Source organism: Pongo pygmaeus, chromosome 14 (genome assembly GCF_028885625.2).
Source record: "Pongo pygmaeus isolate AG05252 chromosome 14, NHGRI_mPonPyg2-v2.0_pri, whole genome shotgun sequence".
NCBI classification, from domain to species: domain Eukaryota; kingdom Metazoa; phylum Chordata; class Mammalia; order Primates; family Hominidae; genus Pongo; species Pongo pygmaeus.
Window position 1 is genome coordinate 121,295,198 of NC_072387.2, and position 18,665 is coordinate 121,313,862.

The 18,665-nt window shown below is 50.2% G+C and overlaps 1 protein-coding gene across 26 annotated transcripts in view; it reads left to right on the top strand.

Moving 5' to 3' along the window:
* ARHGEF7 (Rho guanine nucleotide exchange factor 7) overlaps positions 1-4,886 on the top strand; it is a 191,828-nt gene extending 186,942 nt beyond the window's left edge. For all 26 annotated transcript variants that reach the window (XM_054447144.2, XM_054447141.2, XM_063651156.1 and 23 more), the window contains 2 exons: positions 623-677; positions 2,139-4,886. In XM_054447144.2, coding sequence (XP_054303119.2) covers positions 623-677; positions 2,139-2,261 — 178 coding nt within the window. In that variant the 3' untranslated portion in view covers positions 2,262-4,886. The remainder of the gene's footprint in view (positions 1-622; positions 678-2,138) is intronic.
* The last annotated feature ends 13,779 nt before the right edge of the window (positions 4,887-18,665 follow it).

Sequence of the window (18,665 nt, forward strand, 5' to 3'; positions counted from 1 at the left end):
CAGTATTCTAAAGCAGGCGTTTGACCTCTGCGGTGGGGAAGTAGAGTCCAGACAACTCCCTGAGGGCGGGGGTATGGCTTCAGAAGCTTCACTTTTTTTTTTTTTTTTGAGACGGAGTGTTACTCTTGTCACCCAGGCTGGAGTGCAATGGTGCGATCTCAGCTCACTGCAATCTCCACCTTTCCGGGTTCAAGCGGTTCTCCTGCCCCAGCCTCCCGAGTAGCTGGGATTACAGGCCTGTGCCACCACGCCTGGCTAATTTTTGTATTTTTAGTAGAAACGACGTTTCACCCTGTTGGCCAGGCTGGTGTCAAACTCCTGACCTCAGGTGATCTGCCCGCCTTGGCCTCCCAAAGTGCTGGGATTATAGGCATGAGCCACCGTGCCCGGCCAGAAGCTTCACTTTTAAAATGTCTGCATAGACTGAAGCTGCCCTTGACTAGGCTTGAACCTGCCATGCACAGAGGTTGGCGATTTTTAGTTGTGAATGTAGACAGTACACGGGTAAGGCAGAGCAGCTGCGTGTCCTCCACTCAGCATCGTAGCGTCTCCTGGTAAGTTTTCGTGTGTCCTCTCCATGCCTCACCCTGTTCATGTGTGTGTGTTCTGTTTCCTGTTTCAGGAGTCTTGTGGATACCGTATATGCATTAAAGGATGAAGTTCAAGAATTAAGACAGGTATGTCATAATACATCTTTCAATCTTTTTTTCTTTTCAAATGGGAGAAAAAAAGAAAACTATATTAAAAATAAGCTGGCTGGGTGTGGTGGCTCACACCTGTAATCCCAGCACTTTAGGAGGCCGAGGTAGGCAGATCACCTGAGGTCAGGAGTTCAAGACCAACCTCACCAACATGGCAAAAACCCATCTCTACTGAAAATACGAAAATTAGCTGGGCACGGCGGCAGGTGCCTGTAACCCCAGCTACTTGGGAGGCTAAAGTGAGAGAATCACTTGAACCCAGGAGGCGGAGGTTGCTGTGAGCCGAGATTGTGCCATTGCACTCCAGCCTGAGCGACAAAGCGAGACTCCATCTCAAATAAAAATAAAAAGCTGATTGTCCATAAGCAAAAACTAAAAGGAGGTCATGTCTTTGAGAAGTCCAGCAGATAAAATAATTGGTTGTCTCTAAAGTGACTTGTTTAAACTCTTTTTTTTTTTTCTTAACAATACTGATTTTGATATCATAAACCATCGCAAATTCTGTTGGAAGAATAATTTAAAATATCAAAAGTTCTGTCTGGTGACAAATCCTGCGAGGCGCCCCTGAGATTAGCCTCTGTCACTGCATGGTCCTTGGCTCCCGAAGCCAGGTTAGCGAGCCAGAAGTGGCGACTAACCAAGGGTGTTCTGGGCATTGCACGGAATGTGAGTATGAGCAGCTTTGGTCCTCTGCCCAGCTAGGTGAGGGAAGGTTGGGGTGTTCATTGCATGGAATGTGAGTACGAGTGGCTTTGGTCCTCTGCCCAGCTAGGCGAGGGAAGGTTGGGGTGTTCTTTTGGCCGAGGAACAGCCTGAAAAGAGTTGTGGTCTGGGATAGAGAGCCGAGGGCAGGTTGCCGTGTGGAACTGGACGTGTGCTCTGTCATTCTATGCAGTGTCTGCAGGGCTTCCAGGTACACCTTTGCCTGACTGGTGGGCTTCCATGTTCACGCTTTGCCCCTACCGGCAGCAGGCATCCGTTTGTGCATGCCTCCTACGTCCGAGACATGCCTGGGTTCAGCTGCACAGAGCAGGTGCTCACCCACTTGCTCCTGCACCCATCAGTGGCTGTTACTTCCAGTCCTTTCTCTAACTCTGGAAGGTGGTTATAAGTGGACGAAAAGGCTGGATAGGAGCTGTCTCGTCTGCAGTTTCCAGCTATTTTCTTCCGGTATGTTCTATAGAGATTCATTCATGGACTTAATAAGAGCCATTAGGACTGTTTCCATCCCAGGAGCAGCAGCACAGTCAGGAGCGCCATTGCCACCCTGTCCAGGTGTTTGAGCTTCGCGGACCCCCACGACCTCAGAGCCCATAGGCAGCTCACGTGGGATTTCATGAGTCGAGGCCTTAGCTCCTCAAGGATACACATTTGGGGAAAGGAAGCCCTACGCGATGCCAAAGATAGTGAACACACTGTGGTCTGCTTAATTTACAGGACAACAAAAAGATGAAGAAATCTCTAGAGGAAGAACAGAGAGCCCGCAAAGACCTAGAGAAGCTGGTGAGGAAAGTCCTGAAGAACATGAACGATCCTGCCTGGGATGAGACCAATCTATAAGGGACATCCTCAGTTCTTTCTGTTGAAGACCAGTTCTGAGGTGAAGCTGGGCACCCCTGACCCAAGTCGGGGTGCACTCAGGACCACAGGGCAGGGGTGGGTGGGGCGCCACCTTGCTCTCTGTACATAGAAAAGCTGGAGCTTATTCTGCGAATGGAGACGATCAAACTATGACTGATGAGTCCAGACAGGAGGGATTGACTCTGAGTACCTGAGCTGCATCAATCCCACTCTGTGAACATCTCAGTTACCTCATTCTGCAATAAGTTCAGTGACTGACTAAAAGTCTTGTTTTTCCAGACTTTGAATTGAATATATAAATATTATATATACATGTTTCTTGTAAATATCCCATTTTGAATGCATACCTGTGGTGGTTCTGTCCGAGCTAATCCCCATGCTAGAATGTCCTTTCCAGCTACGTGAATAAGAAGTCCCATGCCCGCACCCACCGGAAGCAGAAGCCTGGTGGATGCCTGGTTGGTTCCGCAGCACCAGGGCCTCACCGTGCTGTGGCAGCACCCCTCATGTCGGTATTTCTAAATAACCTTATTTATACCTGCAGAGACACACTTCAGTCCCATTCAGAAGTCTTCTCTTAAAGCAGCATTACAGTCCCAGACCTGCGGGGTTCTGAGGGCAGCTTGCTGGCTGACAGACTCAGTCTTCACCTCGAGGAAGGCCCATACGGCACCGCCGCATCCACCTAGAGGTGTTTGCTCTTGTCCGCTGTCTGAGTACTGTGATTCTCAGATGAGTTTGCTGCGTTTTGGGAGATGACACAGACGTTTCTGTATAGGCTAGTTCAGTAGCAACAAAATACACTGTTTTGTCTTCCCTTAAAGAGAGATCTTACTAGAACCTGTAAATAGAATGTATTATTTATTATAAGTCACTGCAGCTGATGAAAACAGATGGAGGCCATGCTGCAGGCTGATATTGATGGGTGGAGTTTTGCTGTCAGGCCAGCCTCATCCCGAGGTCTCCTCCACCATTGGCTGCAGCCAGCAGGCTTCAGTGCTCACCGAAAGTAAAATCCCCTCCTTCATCAAGAATAAAGCAATATACACCTTAGGTTCCACTAAGTAACGTATGCATAAGCAGGGAATGTTTCCCTCACTGTGTTCCAGTGCGGAGGAGACAAAGGAAGCCTGTCCTCACTGTGGCTCGCTGGGCCCAGGCTGGCTCTGGAAAGCCTGTGCGGTCCTGGGCAGGAAGCCTGGCCCATGGGGCAGGTTTTCGTTCTGCTTCAGCAATAAATAAGGGTGACCACAGGGACTTTGCTTTTGGTTTCCCTTCCCGTGAAAAGGTTGGTTTTAAAGTGAGATACACTTTTCCATAGAACAAGTGTTCTATCTTTAAAAACCCAAATTGCAGCACCGTGGATTACTGGTCTCAGAACAACTCATTTCGCATCAGATTTGACTTTCTAATTTTCTGTCTATTGGCCAAATTGCCCTTCAACTGCACCTGAATCCTTTGTATACTGATGCCTTTGAGCTGGGCACCTTGGGAAAGTGTTCTGTTGCTGTTTACGGTTCTTCCTTGCCCTTGCTAATTACAGTCTCTGGTGCCCAGCAAGCCCCTTCTGGCTTCCTTCCCTGACTCTGACCACGGGGTCTGCCTGGGCTCAGCGTGGACCTGGCCCATGCTGCAGAACCTGGCCTCACCTGGACTTTTCACTAGAATTGCCAGCTTCCTCAACTTAGCAGATTATTCACTCATGCGGGCACAAGCAAAGATCAACACTTTGTTTTTTGGTAAGCTTGAGTTTTACAAGTTATTTTTTGGTGATGCGTAAGACATTGCAGTGGGAAACCATTCAACTTGAGTTTATTGGAGTTTGCTGTTGTAGCAGGTTTTAACTCAGGAACAACTCTCCTCTGATATGTCCGCCCCTCTGCCGGGAGGCGACATTAGCTGTCCTCTCGGAGCCGGTAGCGTTGCTGTCCGAGTCGCCAGGACGGATCTCCTGCAGACCTGCCTTAATGCTCAGATCGAAGTATTTCACAAGAATACTTGTGTTTTTAACAGTCCTTCCCCTGGACGGTGCGGCCACGAGGGCCTCATGTTACTGCATTGCCTTTTCTTTCTGTGGATCCAGTATCTTCCTCGGCTTTTTAGGGAGCAGGAAAAATGCATCTGAGATCAACTCTTTTTAAAAACCTGCCCTGTTGTATATAACTGTATCTGTTTCGTGTGACCTCCCAAGGGGGTGGGAACTTGATATAAACGTTTAAAGGGGCCACGATTTGCCCGAGGGTTACTCCTTTGCTCTCACCTTATATGGATGAGGAGATGAAGCCATTTCTTATCCTGTAGATGTGAAGCACTTTCAGTTTTCAGCGATGTTGGAATGTAGCATCCGAAGCTCGTTCCTTCACACTCAGTGGCGTCTGTGCTTGTCCACATGCGCTGGGCGTTTGGGACCTTGAATGCCTGCCCTGGTTGTGTGGATTCCTTAATGCCAATCATTTCTTCACTTCTCTGGGACACCCAGGGCGCCCGTTGACAAGTGTGGAGAAACTCCTAATTTAAATGTCACAGACAATGTCCTAGTGTTGACTACTACAATGTTGATGCTACACTGTTGTAATTATTAAACTGATTATTTTTCTTATGTCACAGAATGTGTCGCTTCGTCTTCTTCGATGTGTTTTCTGTGTGCTTGTTGGCTTTACAGTTTCTTTGGGCTGTTTTAGATTTGAAAATTCTGTCTGTCTTTGATACTGAAGATAACATGTTTCCTTTAAAGTCTAGAGTTTGAGAAAATTTGAAGATTTTTTTTTAAAAGACAAGGAAAGAACACTGGAAGTCTTAGGAACAAAAACTGAAGTAACAGGTCACGCTGGTAGGCACAGCCCCCAGGTCCTGGCCTATGCCTGGAGGAATGACCTGCATTCTGGAGGGCGCTCAGGACACCGTTTTGTGGGATCAAGTAAGCGAAACTTTCTTGAAGATACCTGTCGGGTCCCTTTTAGGAGCTGTCATAAGACAAAAGGAAATTGCTCGTGTGTGTCCTTATGTGGCAGTGGTGCAAACGAGGGTGTCTTCCAGAAGGGTGGCCGGGAGGACCAAGCGGGGTCTCTTGTCCGTGGTCCTTGTACCTGGCTCAGGTGTGTCTATAGCTCCGCTGCATGTCATTTCAGCCAGCCAGAGGTCAGGCAGCCACACGCAGTGCCCAGCCAACTGGCTTATTGTAGGAGCTCAAAAGAAGTCAGGATCTACACTTTCAAGGACTTTAGTCATTTCAGGCTAGAACAAATAGGCGTTCAAAAATCCATTTCTATTGATTTGCATTGTGACAAGAACGTGTGATGCATAATACACCTAATGTGAATTGTTCATCTTATTGGTGGAGTAGGTAGGCATTTGTACTTGGTACCTACCAGTAATTCAAAACTAGCATGTACCTGAGCCATGTATACCGTTTTCTAACTGTACACTTTTTAAAGGTATACTGAACCATGTATACTTCATTTTCTTGCATAACTATTTATATTTTTCCCATAAGCAGGTATTATTTTCCTAATTAAAAACTGGCATGTACCAGAGTTTTTAATTGTGAAAATAATACCTGTTTATACGGAAAATAGAAACAGTATACCAGGATATAAAGTAAAAAGTGTGTATTCCGCCTCCCAGCGCCCTGACCCTGTTCCCCAGAAGTAGCTCCTCTTCTGTGTTTAGGTTCTTCTGTTCATTCTTCTGAGCAAATGCCAGTGTGCGGTGTCTGTGTTTTAACTTTTTTCCCAGCAAATGAGATTGCATTAAGTATATTCTTTCCTAACTTGCCTCTTTGAACCTTATCTTAGATATCTTTCCATATGGGTATATGTAGTTCGAACCATGCATCGTTTTTGAACACTGCATAAATATTCCCCTGATTGAATGCCCTGCAGTTTGTCACCTATGAGTGGGTATTTGGGAGGGGGCAGTCGCTATTGTAGAAATGTTCTACTGAATATCGTTGTGTATACAGCTGTGCAACTGTGTACATACAGCTAAATGATTAACTTCTGGGAACGTTTGTGCATTTTTAACTTTGATAGAATTTGCCATATTTTTACGAGGTGTTTTGGAAATGACAGCCTTGGCAATTGTACAGTTCTAGTTTCTCAAAGAAGGAATGGGGCCATGATGGCAAGAGAAGCATGCTCTTCATTGTGATGCCTTCTCACGGAAGCCGCTGACTCCCAAACGTGCTCTTCATTGCGATGCTTTCCCATGGAAGCCGTTGACTCCCAAACATGCTCTTCATTGTGATGCCTTCTCACGGAAGCTGCTGACTCCCAAACATGCTCTTCATTGCGATGCTTTCCCATGGAAGCTACTGACTCCGAAACATGCTCTTCATTGCGATGCTTTCCCATGGAAGCCGTTGACTCCAAAACGTGCTCTTCATTGCGATGCTTTCCCATGGAAGCCGTTGACTCCGAAACATGCTCTTCATTGCGATGCTTTCCCATGGAAGCCGTTGACTCCGAAACATGCTCTTCATTGTGATGCCTTCTCATGGAAGCCGCTGACTCCCAAACATGCTCTTCATTGCGATGCTTTCCCATGGAAGCTGTTGACTCCGAAACATGCTCTTCATTGTGATGCCTTCTCACGGAAGCCGCTGACTCCAAAACATGCTCTTCATTGTGATGCTTTCCCATGGAAGCCGCTGACTCTGAAATGTGCTCTTCATTGTCAGTGCCGCCTTATGGAAGCCGTTGACTCCAAAACATGCTCTTCATTGTCAGTGCCTTCTTATGGAAGCCGTTGACTCCGAAACATGCTCTTCATTGCGATGCTTTCCCACGGAAGCCGCTGACTCTGAAACATGCTCTTCATTGTGATGCTTTCCCATGGAAGCCGTTGACTCTGAAACATGCTCTTCATTGTGATGCTTTCCCATGGAAGCCGTTGACTCCAAAACATGCTCTTCATTTTGATGCCTTCTCATGGAAGCTGCTGACTCCAAAACATGCTCTTCATTGCGATGCCTTCTCATGGAAGCCATTGACTCCGGAACATACTATTCATTGTCGATGCCTTCTCATGGAAGCGGCTGACTCCAAAACATGCTCTTCATTGCTGACGCCTTCCCTTGGAAGCCGCTGCCCCCGCACGAGCATGGCTTTGGAAGTGGAGAAGATTGGGGTGGGTGGTTCTTCCCTGTGCCATGCTCCTTGCTCATCTTTCTAAGGCATGTCAAACTCGCCCTTGTCTAGGGTTATGACCTCCTGCCTAGCCTGGCCCCTTGCACTCCACACTGCTCTAAAACATGCAGTGAGTGGGCAGGGCCTTCCTGCTAACTCCTGGGTGCTTTTAGAAAATGTCAGTTCCTGTGCCCCCCCACCCCCACCCCCCACTAAGGAGCTGATTTCTGAGGGTGGAATCCAGGAGTCTGCGTTTTGACGCACCCCAGTGCTGTTAGTGCCTGTAGTAACAATGTACTGATGCCCATTTAGGTGGGCTGCTCAGTTGAGGTCTTTTGCATTTCTGTGCATGATGGTTACTTAGTGTCTGGGTAGCCAAAGGAGAAGGGCGTGTGACTGGCCTGTGTGCAGGAATAAGCCCAGCACCCCCAGCACTGCCGCATACTAGTTAGTCCGGACGCCACACCTTCTTTGCCATATCACTAAGAGCAGTTGCTGCTGGTCGTAATTGGAGAGGGTCATCCATTCTAAAACATGTTCAGGTTTTACAGGTGTTAAAGTGCTTTGAGAATCGGGGGAGTTGAGATGAACTGTGGCTTTGGGGGTCAGTCCTGTCTCCAGCTCTCCACAGTGGCTACATAGGGTCTCACAAGTTGCAACCCCACTTCTTCCTCCCTGGCCCTCAGAGGTTGTTGGACTGCTTACAAAAAGGTGCAACCCGCTGCGAGGGAACTGCCTCCACCTCTCACCACACTTAAAAACCTGTCTCCATGTTCCCCGCTGCTCTGTCTTGTTTCGGTGGAAGAATTCGCCGGAGCCCCCAGTTCCATGGCTTCTTTGCTGGCCTGGGAGCCTGCATCTCTTCTCCTGCCTTCCTGAAAGCCAGACCCTTCTCTTGGCGGCTGTGTCTGTCATGTTTGTTTCTTATGGAAAATGTCAAGCTTGTATAGAAGTAGGATAATGAGTGATGATTGCTCTCTGAGATTTATGAACTTTCCAGGCCCTGTGACTGCTGGTCTTCTAGAATGAAGGAAAATGGCTGTGCAGTCCCAGGAGAAAAATGCTATGATCATATGATTATATTAATACATTTAGTTACAGTTCAGTATCCATTTGTGGAGATGAAACCAATTGCAGACCAGGAATAAAAGGGAATTTCTTTAGTCTGATTGAGAACAGTTACCAAAAAACCTATCAATATACATATAAGAAGGCTAGTAACGCTCACCGGCTATTCCCGAGGCTTGCTGGTGGAGCAAGGCAAGGAAAAGGGGGAGGGGAACAGAGGTTGTAAAGAAACAACGACAATTGCCACGACTTCCCAACTATACTGTTGTTTATGTAGAAAATACAAAAGTATCCGCAATTAAATAGAATTAATGCTGCCAGATACAAGATGTAGCAATTTTCGCTAAATCAGGAACAAATGGAAAATATAAAATATCTTTTCAATAGCAAAGATATCAAATAGGAATAAAATGAAAAATATGCAAGACCTTCATGTAGAAAACTACAAAACACTGTTGAAAAGATTTAGAGAAGGTCTTAATTAACAGAGCGATGTGTTGATGGTTAAAGGACTGCATGGAAAGGCGTCAGTTCTCCTTGTTGATTGTTGGAGGACTGCATGGAAAGGTGTCAGTTCTCCTTGTTGATTGTTGGAGGACTGCATGGAGAGGCGTCAGTTCTCCTCCGTGTTGATGGTTAGAGGACTGCATGGAAAGGCGTCAGTTCTCTTCCGTGTTGATGGTTAAAGGACTGCGTGGAAAGGCATCAGTTCTCCGTGTTGATGGTTAGAGGACTGCGTGGAAAGGCATCAGTTCTCCGTGTTGATGGTTAGAGGACTGCATGGAAAGGCGTCAGTCCTCTGTGTTGATGGTTAGAGGACTGCATGGAAAGGCGTCAGTTCTCCGTGTTGATGGTTAGAGGACTGCGTGGAAAGGCATCAGTTCTCCATGTTGATGGTTAGAGGACTGCGTGGAAAGGCATCAGTTCTCCGTGTTGATGGTTAGAGGACTGCGTGGAAAGGCATCAGTTCTCCGTGTTGATGGTTAGAGGACTGCGTGGAAAGGCGTCAGTACTCCGTGTTGATGGTTAGATGACTGCGTGGAAAGGCATCAGTTCTCCGTGTTGATGGTTAGAGGACTGCATGGAAAGGCGTCAGTCCTCCATGTTGATGGTTAGGGGACTGCGTGGAAAGGCATCAGTTCTCCGTGTTGATGGTTAGAGGACTGCATGGAAAGGCATCAGTTCTCCGTGTTGATGGTTAGAGGACTGCGTGGAAAGGCATCAGTTCTCCGTGTTGATGGTTAGGGGACTGCATGGAAAGGCATCAGTTCTCCGTGTTGATGGTTAGGGGACTGCATGGAAAGGCATCAGTTCTCCGTGTTGATGGTTAGAGGACTGCATGGAAAGGCATCAGTTCTCCGTGTTGATGGTTAGAGGACTGCATGGAAAGGCATCAGTTCTCCGTGTTGATGGTTAGAGGACTGCATGGAAAGGCATCAGTTCTCCGTGTTGATGGTTAGAGGACTGCATGGAAAGGCATCAGTTCTCCGTGTTGATGGTTAGAGGACTGCATGGAAAGGCGTCAGTTCTCCTCCGTGTTGATGGTTAGAGGACTGCATGGAAAGGCGTCAGTCCTCCGTGTTGATGGTTAGAGGACTGCATGGAAAGGCGTCAGTCCTCCGTGTTGATGGTTGGAGGACTGCGTGGAAAGGCATCAGTTCTCCGTATTGATGGTTAGAGGACTGCATGGAGAGGCGTCAGTTCTCCTCTGTGTTGATGGTTAGAAGACTTCATGGAAAGGCATCAGTTCAATTAATCGCTTGTTGGATTCTGTGCCAGCCATTCAATTCCTGTGAGTTTTTTACCCCTTTTCTGGATCTTGAAAAACAATTTATGTAGAAATGCAAAGTGCCAAGAACAGCTGAGAGCCTTGTGCAGACGCAAAGCAAGGCGGGAAGACGTGCCATGCAGGATGACAAGGTTTAGGCGGCCAACCCAGGGGTGGTGCCCAGGGAGGGACCGCTGGAGATTACACCAGGGGTCTTGCGGCAGAGCAGTGGGGAAGGACAGCGTTTTCAGTCAGCAGTTCTTTTTAGCCAGCAGTTTTTCCACGGGGGTGAATGTGAACCTGGACTCCTCCCTCACACTGTGCCCATTAATCTTAGGTGGATGTTAAATGTAAATGTGCAGGCGAGGCTGAGCGTGGTGGCTCATGCCTGTAATCCCAACACTTCAGGAGGCTGAGGCAGGCGGATCACTTGAGCTCGGGTTAAAGACCCCATCTCTACTAAAAGTACATGCAAAAAATGCCAGGCATGGTCATGCGTGCCTGTGGCCTCAGCTACTTGGGAGGCTGAGGTGAGAGGATTGCTTGAGCCCTAGGGGCAGAGGTTGCAGTGCGCCGAGATCGCACCACTGCACTCCAGCCTGGGCCACAGAGCCAGACCCTGTCTCAAAAACAAAAATGTGCAGGGGAAGCGAGAACCCTTTAGAAAATAATGTAGGAGAACATCTTCATGACCTGAGAGTTAAGAAAGACTTTTTAACAGGACACACAAAGCTCTGATCACAAAAAAAGATTAATAACTGACTAAAATGAACATAACCAATGATAAACTGCTTAAACCACTGAGAAGATGCAGCCGCGCCATCTTCTCGGTGGCTGAGTAAGAGCACTGCACACCAAGGGCCACACCCAGCCCGTGTAGCAAATCAGTAAGAAAAAGACAATTGAGACAAGGTAAAATATTTGAAAGACATTTCACAAAGAATATCCAAAATGGCCAGTCAACATAAAAGGTCTTTGATCTCATTTATAATCGGGGAAATGCAAGTTAAAGGGAAAAATTATACTATTAAAATACCACTAAAATGATGAATACTGTCAAGTATTTCCAAAGGTGTGGACGCTGTTAGTTGCAGGGTGACTTGGTATAAGGACCTTAGAAAAGAGCCGGGCATCATCTGCCACAGATACTCCGCTCCCACATGCATTCATTTGCTAGTGCTGCTGCTGTGACCGACTGCATGCCTCACCCAGCATCCCGAGTGTGTCTCTGTCTCTGTGGGTCAGGAGTCAGGGCATGGCAGAGCTGTAGGCCCTGCTTGGGTCCTCCCAGGCTGACATTAAGGTCTCAGAGGGACCAGGTTCTCTGAGCTCGGGGCCTCTTCCAGGCACTCACACAGGTGGCTGGCAGCATTTGCTCCTTGTGATGGAGGGATGGAGGCCCATTTTCTTGCTGCCCATTGGCCAGAGGTTGCTATTGCTCCTTGGCTGCTAGTCATTCTCTCTGGTTCCTGCCCCCTGGCACCTCACACACTCCAAAGCCAGCAGGAGAATCTGTGACTTCAGCCAGGACAGAGCTCTGAATTTCATGCCATAATCACAGGAGCCAGGATCACACCAACTTTGCCTTATGATGCAGCCTGATCCTGGGGGTGACCCCGCCCTGGGGATGACACCTGGGACAGATCCCAGGGGTGACTGCGTCCTAGTCACGAATCCTGGGGGTGACCCCATCCTATTCACTGGTCTTGGGGGTGACCCCATCCTATTCACAGATTCCAGGGGCAACCCCGTCCTAGTCATGGACCCCGGGGGCGACCACATCCTAGTCACACGTCCCAGGGGTGAGTCAGTCCTAGTCACGGATCCTGGGGGCGACCACATCCTAGTCACACGTCCCAGGGGTGAGTCAGTCCTAGTCACGGATCCTAGGGGCAACCCCATCCTATTCACGAACCCCAAGGGTGACCCTGCCCTATTCACAGGTCCTGGGGACAGCCCCATCCTATTCACTGGTCTTGAGGGCAACCCTATCCTAGTCACAGATCCCAGGGGTGACCATGTCCTGTTCACAGATCCTGGGGGTGACCATCCTGATCCTGCCTGGACCTCACAGGGTGGGGGGCAGACACCGGGGGCAGGAATCCTGCAGCATCTTTGAATTCTGCCCACGATACCATGTAGTGTCACTCCTAGGAGTATGCCCCACAGAAATGACCCAGATAGTTTGAATGGATAAGTGGTAAAAATGCACATCAAACCAAAGCTCTGCTCCTCAATGTGGGTGATGCTCTGAACATAACATTAAATGAAAGAGGCCAGATGTAGAAATAAACTAAATGATTCAGTTTATGTGAAGTTTTTAAAAAAGTTGAACCATAGCATATAGTGATGCAAGCTTAGGTGGCAAAAGTGTAAAGAAAAGAATGTGATTCCCCTAAACACCAGGCCTGCTTTGACCCGGTGGAAAATGCCCTTGGGATGGAGTTTTCCAACTTGGAGAGGTGAGGGGGCATGGCAGACTCAGGGCTCATGGGCCTTCCCTGTGTCACAGGGGGACCTCCCACCCCACAGGGCTGCCACAGTTAGGAACCTTTAAGCTTTTCAAAAAGGCGGGCGCATCTCCAGTGCCGTTCTCTGAGTGAGGAACATGTTGACAGAAATGGGTTGCCCAGCTATGATCAAGGCAGTGGTGGAAAACGGGAGACCTCCTGATGGGAAGTCCCTCCGGGAGGAGCGTCAGCTCCCAGGCCAGGGCTCGCTTTGCCCCTCCATGGCACTGACCTGCTCAAGGCCTCAGCCACCGTGAGTGCTGACTCATGGGAACTTTGATTCTGGGAATCAGGCTGCCAAGGCAAGAGCGTTGCTTTTGTTTACAGATTTGGGGAGTGCTGGGCTCTGGAACTGTGTACATGAGAGCCTCCTGGAGCATCTATGGCCCCAGGGGATATCCACCCCATGCATCCGTGGAAGGGTGGAGAGGACACTGGGGCCCCAGAGGAGCCACACGCATCCGTGGAAGGGTGGAGAGGACACTGGGGCCCCAGAGGAGCCACACGCATCCGTGGAAGGGTGGAGAGGACACTGGGGCCCCAGAGGAGCCACACGCATCCGTGGAAGGGTGGAGAGGACACTGGGGCCCCAGAGGAGCCACACGCATCTGTGGAAGGGTGGAGAGGACCCTGGGGCCCCTCTGGCTGAGACAGCAGAACAGGAAATGGGGAGAACAATCTCAGATTTGGCTTTTTGGTTGTTTTTTGAGACGGAGTCTTACTCTGTTGCCCAGGCTGGAGTGCGGTGGCACGATCTCGGCTCACTGCAACCTCCGCCTCCCAGGTTCAAGCAATTCTCTTGCCTCGGCCTCCCGAGTAGCTGGGACTACAGGCACTCGCCACCACGCCTGACTAATTTTTGTATTTTTAGCAGAGGCGGGGTTTCACCATGTTGGCCAGGCTGATCTTGAACTCCTGACCTCAGATTATCTGCCTGCCTCGGCCTCCCAAAGTGCTGGAATTACAGGTGTGAGATACCACGCCCAGCCCAAACTGAGATTTGAATTTAATTTTATTTCTTTGGGCCTCGGCTTGCAAAAACAGGGAGATTTAACTTGCAGACATTCTTTCCCAAAAGTTCATCAAGAAAGAGTTCATATTAGGATGTGTGGTGTCTGCGTGTTGATGACACTGCATCATCAGAACGTCTGAGTCTGCCTGAGTTGTCACATCCTTGTAGTTAGAAAGGGCCCCCACACACATGCCAAATATCCTATATTTGCCCCTAAGAATGAAAATGGGTTACTCTTGTTCCCTGGTGTGTCTCATGGTTTTTGTTGAATACTGGACACTTTACATCAACTCTGGATTCCAGAGGGCAGTTATTGGAGTTTTGTTTATTAAATAACATGTCTGGATGAAATCTGTGATGTCTGCTCCCTGTCAGTGTGGGGCACGCATGTCGGCACTCAATTTTTGCTGGGGGTGGAGAGGGGATTGTTTTAATTCTGAGTTTTGGTGGGTTTTGGTCTTTGCAAGATTGAGCTGGAGACTGGGCTGAGGCTTGGTTGGAGCTGGTGCTCCCTAGACAGCATGGCCTCCACTCTGCTAGGGCCCTGTGGGTGGTCTGGGAGCTCATGCACCTCTTCCTCCAGCTCTCTGAGTGTGCCCTCTGGGCATGTCCCAGCAGCACCTGGCCAGGGAGGCAGGCTTGGGCCCTCCAGTGCACCTGCCTGTGGCCTCCCCTAGCCCCTCCTCCCTGGCCCCACCCTGCTGAGTCCTGCAGGGCCCCGTGCTTCACCAGCCCCGCTTCTGGACACCCCGCACGGAAGCACCCCCAGTGGAGAGCTGGGCTCCACTGTGTTTCCACCCCTCAGAGTCCTCGGCTGTGCTGTCTTCTCTTCAGTGCCTAGAAGCAAGAACCATGCTCCTTCCCAGGGTGGCCCCAGCAAAGCCCCGCAGACTGCATGGCCTAAACTGCAGAAATGTGTCATCTCCTGGCCTGGAGCCCAGGGCCCAAGCTCAGGGTGTCGGCAGGGATGGCTCCCTCTGAGGCTGTGCAGGAGAATCCGCCCAGGCCTCTCCTGCAGCTCCTTGGTTCACTGCCGTCTTTGGGGTTCCTTGGCCTGTAGACGCCTCAGCCCTCTGCACCCTGTGAGGCTGGCCCAAATCACCCCCTTCATAAGGACACCAGTCACATGGGATTGGGGTTCCACCATCTGACCTCACCTTAATGCAGCACATCTGCAAGACCCTCTTTCTAGACAAGGCCACATTGAGGTACAGGGGTCAAAGTTCCAGCATATTTTTGTGGGGGCATACATAACCAAAACACCAGCCTCATACATTTGCCCAATTTTACAGCCGAGTTCTCCTGGAAGAAGAACCTGATGCCAGCCATCTGTCAAGGAAGACGGGAAGTAACAGTGCAGGCTCAGTAAGTATCTGTTGGATGAATAAAGGAAATTGGGGATGACATCCTACAACCTGAGGAAGGCATGGAGCACGCACATGCCTCCCGCCACCCACACCACCCTCTGCTGCCTCGTGGAGCCCCCGCTGTCGCCCTGAGGCTGTCGCATGTGCAGCTCCTCAGATGCTTCCTGGAAGGAGCTCTGTGCACTGTGGGCTGTGCCGTTGCTGCAAGATGGTGGCGTTACCTGGCACTTCTGAGTTAGAAAGTGCCAGTTATTTCCAATGTTTTCCAGACATTGCTGGAATTCCACGAGCAAAGGGCAAGGGCCAGGGAGTGTGACGCTGGGCACAGGCGTCAAAAAGTGCTTTCCACAGTGGCTGAGAACAGAGTGAAACCAGTGCTGCTGCACGCACAGGATCCTGTGAGGCCCCTCGCTTTTCCCTTTTCCAAACACTGGATGCAAATCGTCTGGGCTCTGCCTGGGCTGAAATTGATGCTGTTTTAATTTCTTTCTTACTGTATGAGTCTGTTTCACACTGCTATAGATACTACCTGAGACTGGGTAATTTACAAAGGAAAGAGGTTTAATTGACTCACAGTTCCACATGGCTGAGGAGGCCTCAGGAAACAATCATGGCGGAAGGGGAAGGGGAGGCAAGGCACCTTCACAAGGTGGTGAGAAGGTTAGGAAGTGCCACACTTTAAAACCATCAGCCCTATCATGGGAACTCACTGTCATGAGAACAGCCTGGGGGAAACTGCCCCCACGATCCAATCACCCCCCCACCAGGTCCCTCTCTTGACATGTGGGGATTACAATTCGAGATGAGATTTGGGTGGGGACACAGAGCCAACCCATATCACTTATTTAGATGCAGTATTGTTTTATTTGTAAAGAAAGGTGGCTGGCATCTAGTAGCTGGGAGGAGGCCTGTGCGTGGTGACGCTGCCGTGTAAAATTCTCCACTAACAGCTTCACGGAGTGAGGAGTCATCCAGGGAGCCGTCCACTCTGAGACCGTGGGTGTGAGGGTCTGCCTGTGATGTTGGTGGCCTGCTGTCACCCCATGCTGTGGCGAAGGATTTGGGTGTAAATGGAATCAGCTGTCTTGTGTGGTTGGCAGCATGTGGGGAATGCAGGAAAGCTGGGCCTGAGATGGCATTGCCCTGCGGTTCCCTGGTGCTCAGGGTGGGGGCCACAGGCTCTGGTCTGACCCCAGGCCCACCTCCAATCTACAGTGTGACAGACCTGGCATGCTCCTCAGGCCTTCGTGTTGTTTTATTTGGGGTTGTTTTCTAATGGGAATACTGGACAGGTGTTGAAGATTTGGAAGTATCTTTGCTCGGTTTTTTGTCCCAACGAAGTCGTCAACACGGGTGTGTTTGCTTCCTGCGGCTGCTTTCACACAGCAGCACCGACAGGGCACCAACTGCAGAGCTTTCTTCTCGCTGGCTCTGCGGCCGCGATCTGAAGTCAGGACGTGGGCCGAGGGTTCTGGGGAGGGCCTTCCTGCCCCTCCCGCCCCAGGGCTGCTGGCAGTCCTCCGTGTTCCTGGGCTCACAGGCACCTTGCTCCTTCTTCACCTCTGTCGCTGCACAGCTGTCCATCCCCTCCCTGGGCCTCTGCACCTGCACTTGACACCCTCCCGGTGTCTCTATCTTCTCATCTTAATAGCACACCGGTCCTGTTGGACAGGGCCACGCTTATAGCCTCAGCTCGATTACATCGGCAAAGACCCTATTTCCAAATAAGCCCTCATCCTTAGGTCCTAGGGGTTAGGACTTCAACACCTCTTTTTTGAGGCAACACAGTTCAGCCTGTGGTGATGGGGAAACTGGACTCACACCCCTGTCTAGGAGCCCTCCGAATCCCCTGCTCTCAGCCTGGGTGAGCTGCTCTGCCGGGAGTCAGGTCTGAGTGCTTTGCTCAAGTTGTTAGCCAAGTCCGTTACAGGGTTAATAGCTTCATAGTGAGGGGTCCTCAGAGGTAATGGGTCCCCGTGGCACTTGTCCTATTTCCAAAGAACCCCACAGCAGCTCCTACACATTCCCATGGGAAGACTGCACAGTCTACCCCTGCAAACATCTTGCTCTTAGCTAAAATTGTGTCTGTCGGTGTAGTCACTGGTTATCACATGGGAACGGGACTCAGGACCCATACAGACAGAGCTGAGTCCATGCTGGCTGCTCTGTCCTGTGGCCTGCTGGGTTTCACTCTTCAACGGCATGGCCTCTCCCTAGAAGCCCTTGGTGAACACCCCTCTCCCCGTGAGTCTGGGGCAGTCCCTGCCGCCCCCCGCCAGTGGCTCCCACAGCTTCCCGGTGCTGGCTCAATGCTGGCAATGACCACACTGCAGGCTCATCTGTCTCCACTCCTTCCCCGGAAGCTCATTGATGACGTGGTTCTCCAGCCGACTGCTGCCCCGGTTGGTGCCTGCTGTAGGTGACAGTTCCCAGGAGAGAGAAGCACAGTGTCTCTGCCTGGGAGCCCGCACGCAATGCTGGTGGGAATGTGAAATGGTGCAGCCACTTTGTAAAATAGCCGGGCAGGTCCTCAGAGGGTGAAACAGAATTCCTGTATGTCGTAGCCCATCTGGACTGCTGTAACAAAAATGCCACAGCCTGGGTGGCTTATAAACAACGGACATTTTTGCTCACACTTCTGGGGGCTGGAAGCTCTAGATGGAGGTGTGGCAGATTTGCCGTCCTCCAAAGGCCGCTTCCTGGCTCATACCCAGCGCCCGTCTCATGTGGAAGACGGGGCGAGGGAGCTCTCTGAGGCCTCTTTAATGGGGGCATGATTCCCATTCATGAGGCTTCACCCTCACAACCTCCTCACCTCCCAAGGTCTCGCCTCCTAATCCCATCATCTTGAGGGTTGGGATTTTGACTCGTGCATTTTGGGAGGACACAAACATTGGGTTCTTCCCACCGTGTGACCCGGCAATTCCACTCCTAGGGATATACCAAAGAGAAGTGAAAATATACGTCCACACAGAAACTTACATTGAGTGTTCCCAACAGCATTATTCATAAGAGCCAAAATGTTGGCCCAACCCAGTGCCCATCCACACACGAACGACTAAGCGAAATGTGGCATGTCCCTGCAGTGGGATATTATTCAGCCGTGAGAAGGAATGAAGCTCTGACACGTGCTACATGGCAGGTGAACCTTCTGCAACATGAAAAATTCAGACACATCAACCCACATCACGTGTATGTGTATGCCTCCTGGGCATGTCCCCTGGATGCCTCCTCTGTCCACCTGATGCCCACAGCACCAGCCTCCAGCCCCCCAACAGCGTCCTCTGCTCACCATTGACTGTTCCTTCTCTCGCTCTCCACATCCAAGCTGTCTGCCACTCTTATTAACTGATTGGTTGATTGACACAGTGTCTCCCTCTGTTCCCCAGGCTGGGGTGCTGCGGTGCAATCACAGCTCACTCCATATATGTAAAGTGGCAGAACAGGCAAATCTGAAGAGAGAGAAGGTGGACCAGGGGCTGCCTAGGGTGGGAGCGTGTGGCTGCCGGAGGGCCAGGCTTCCTTTGGGAGG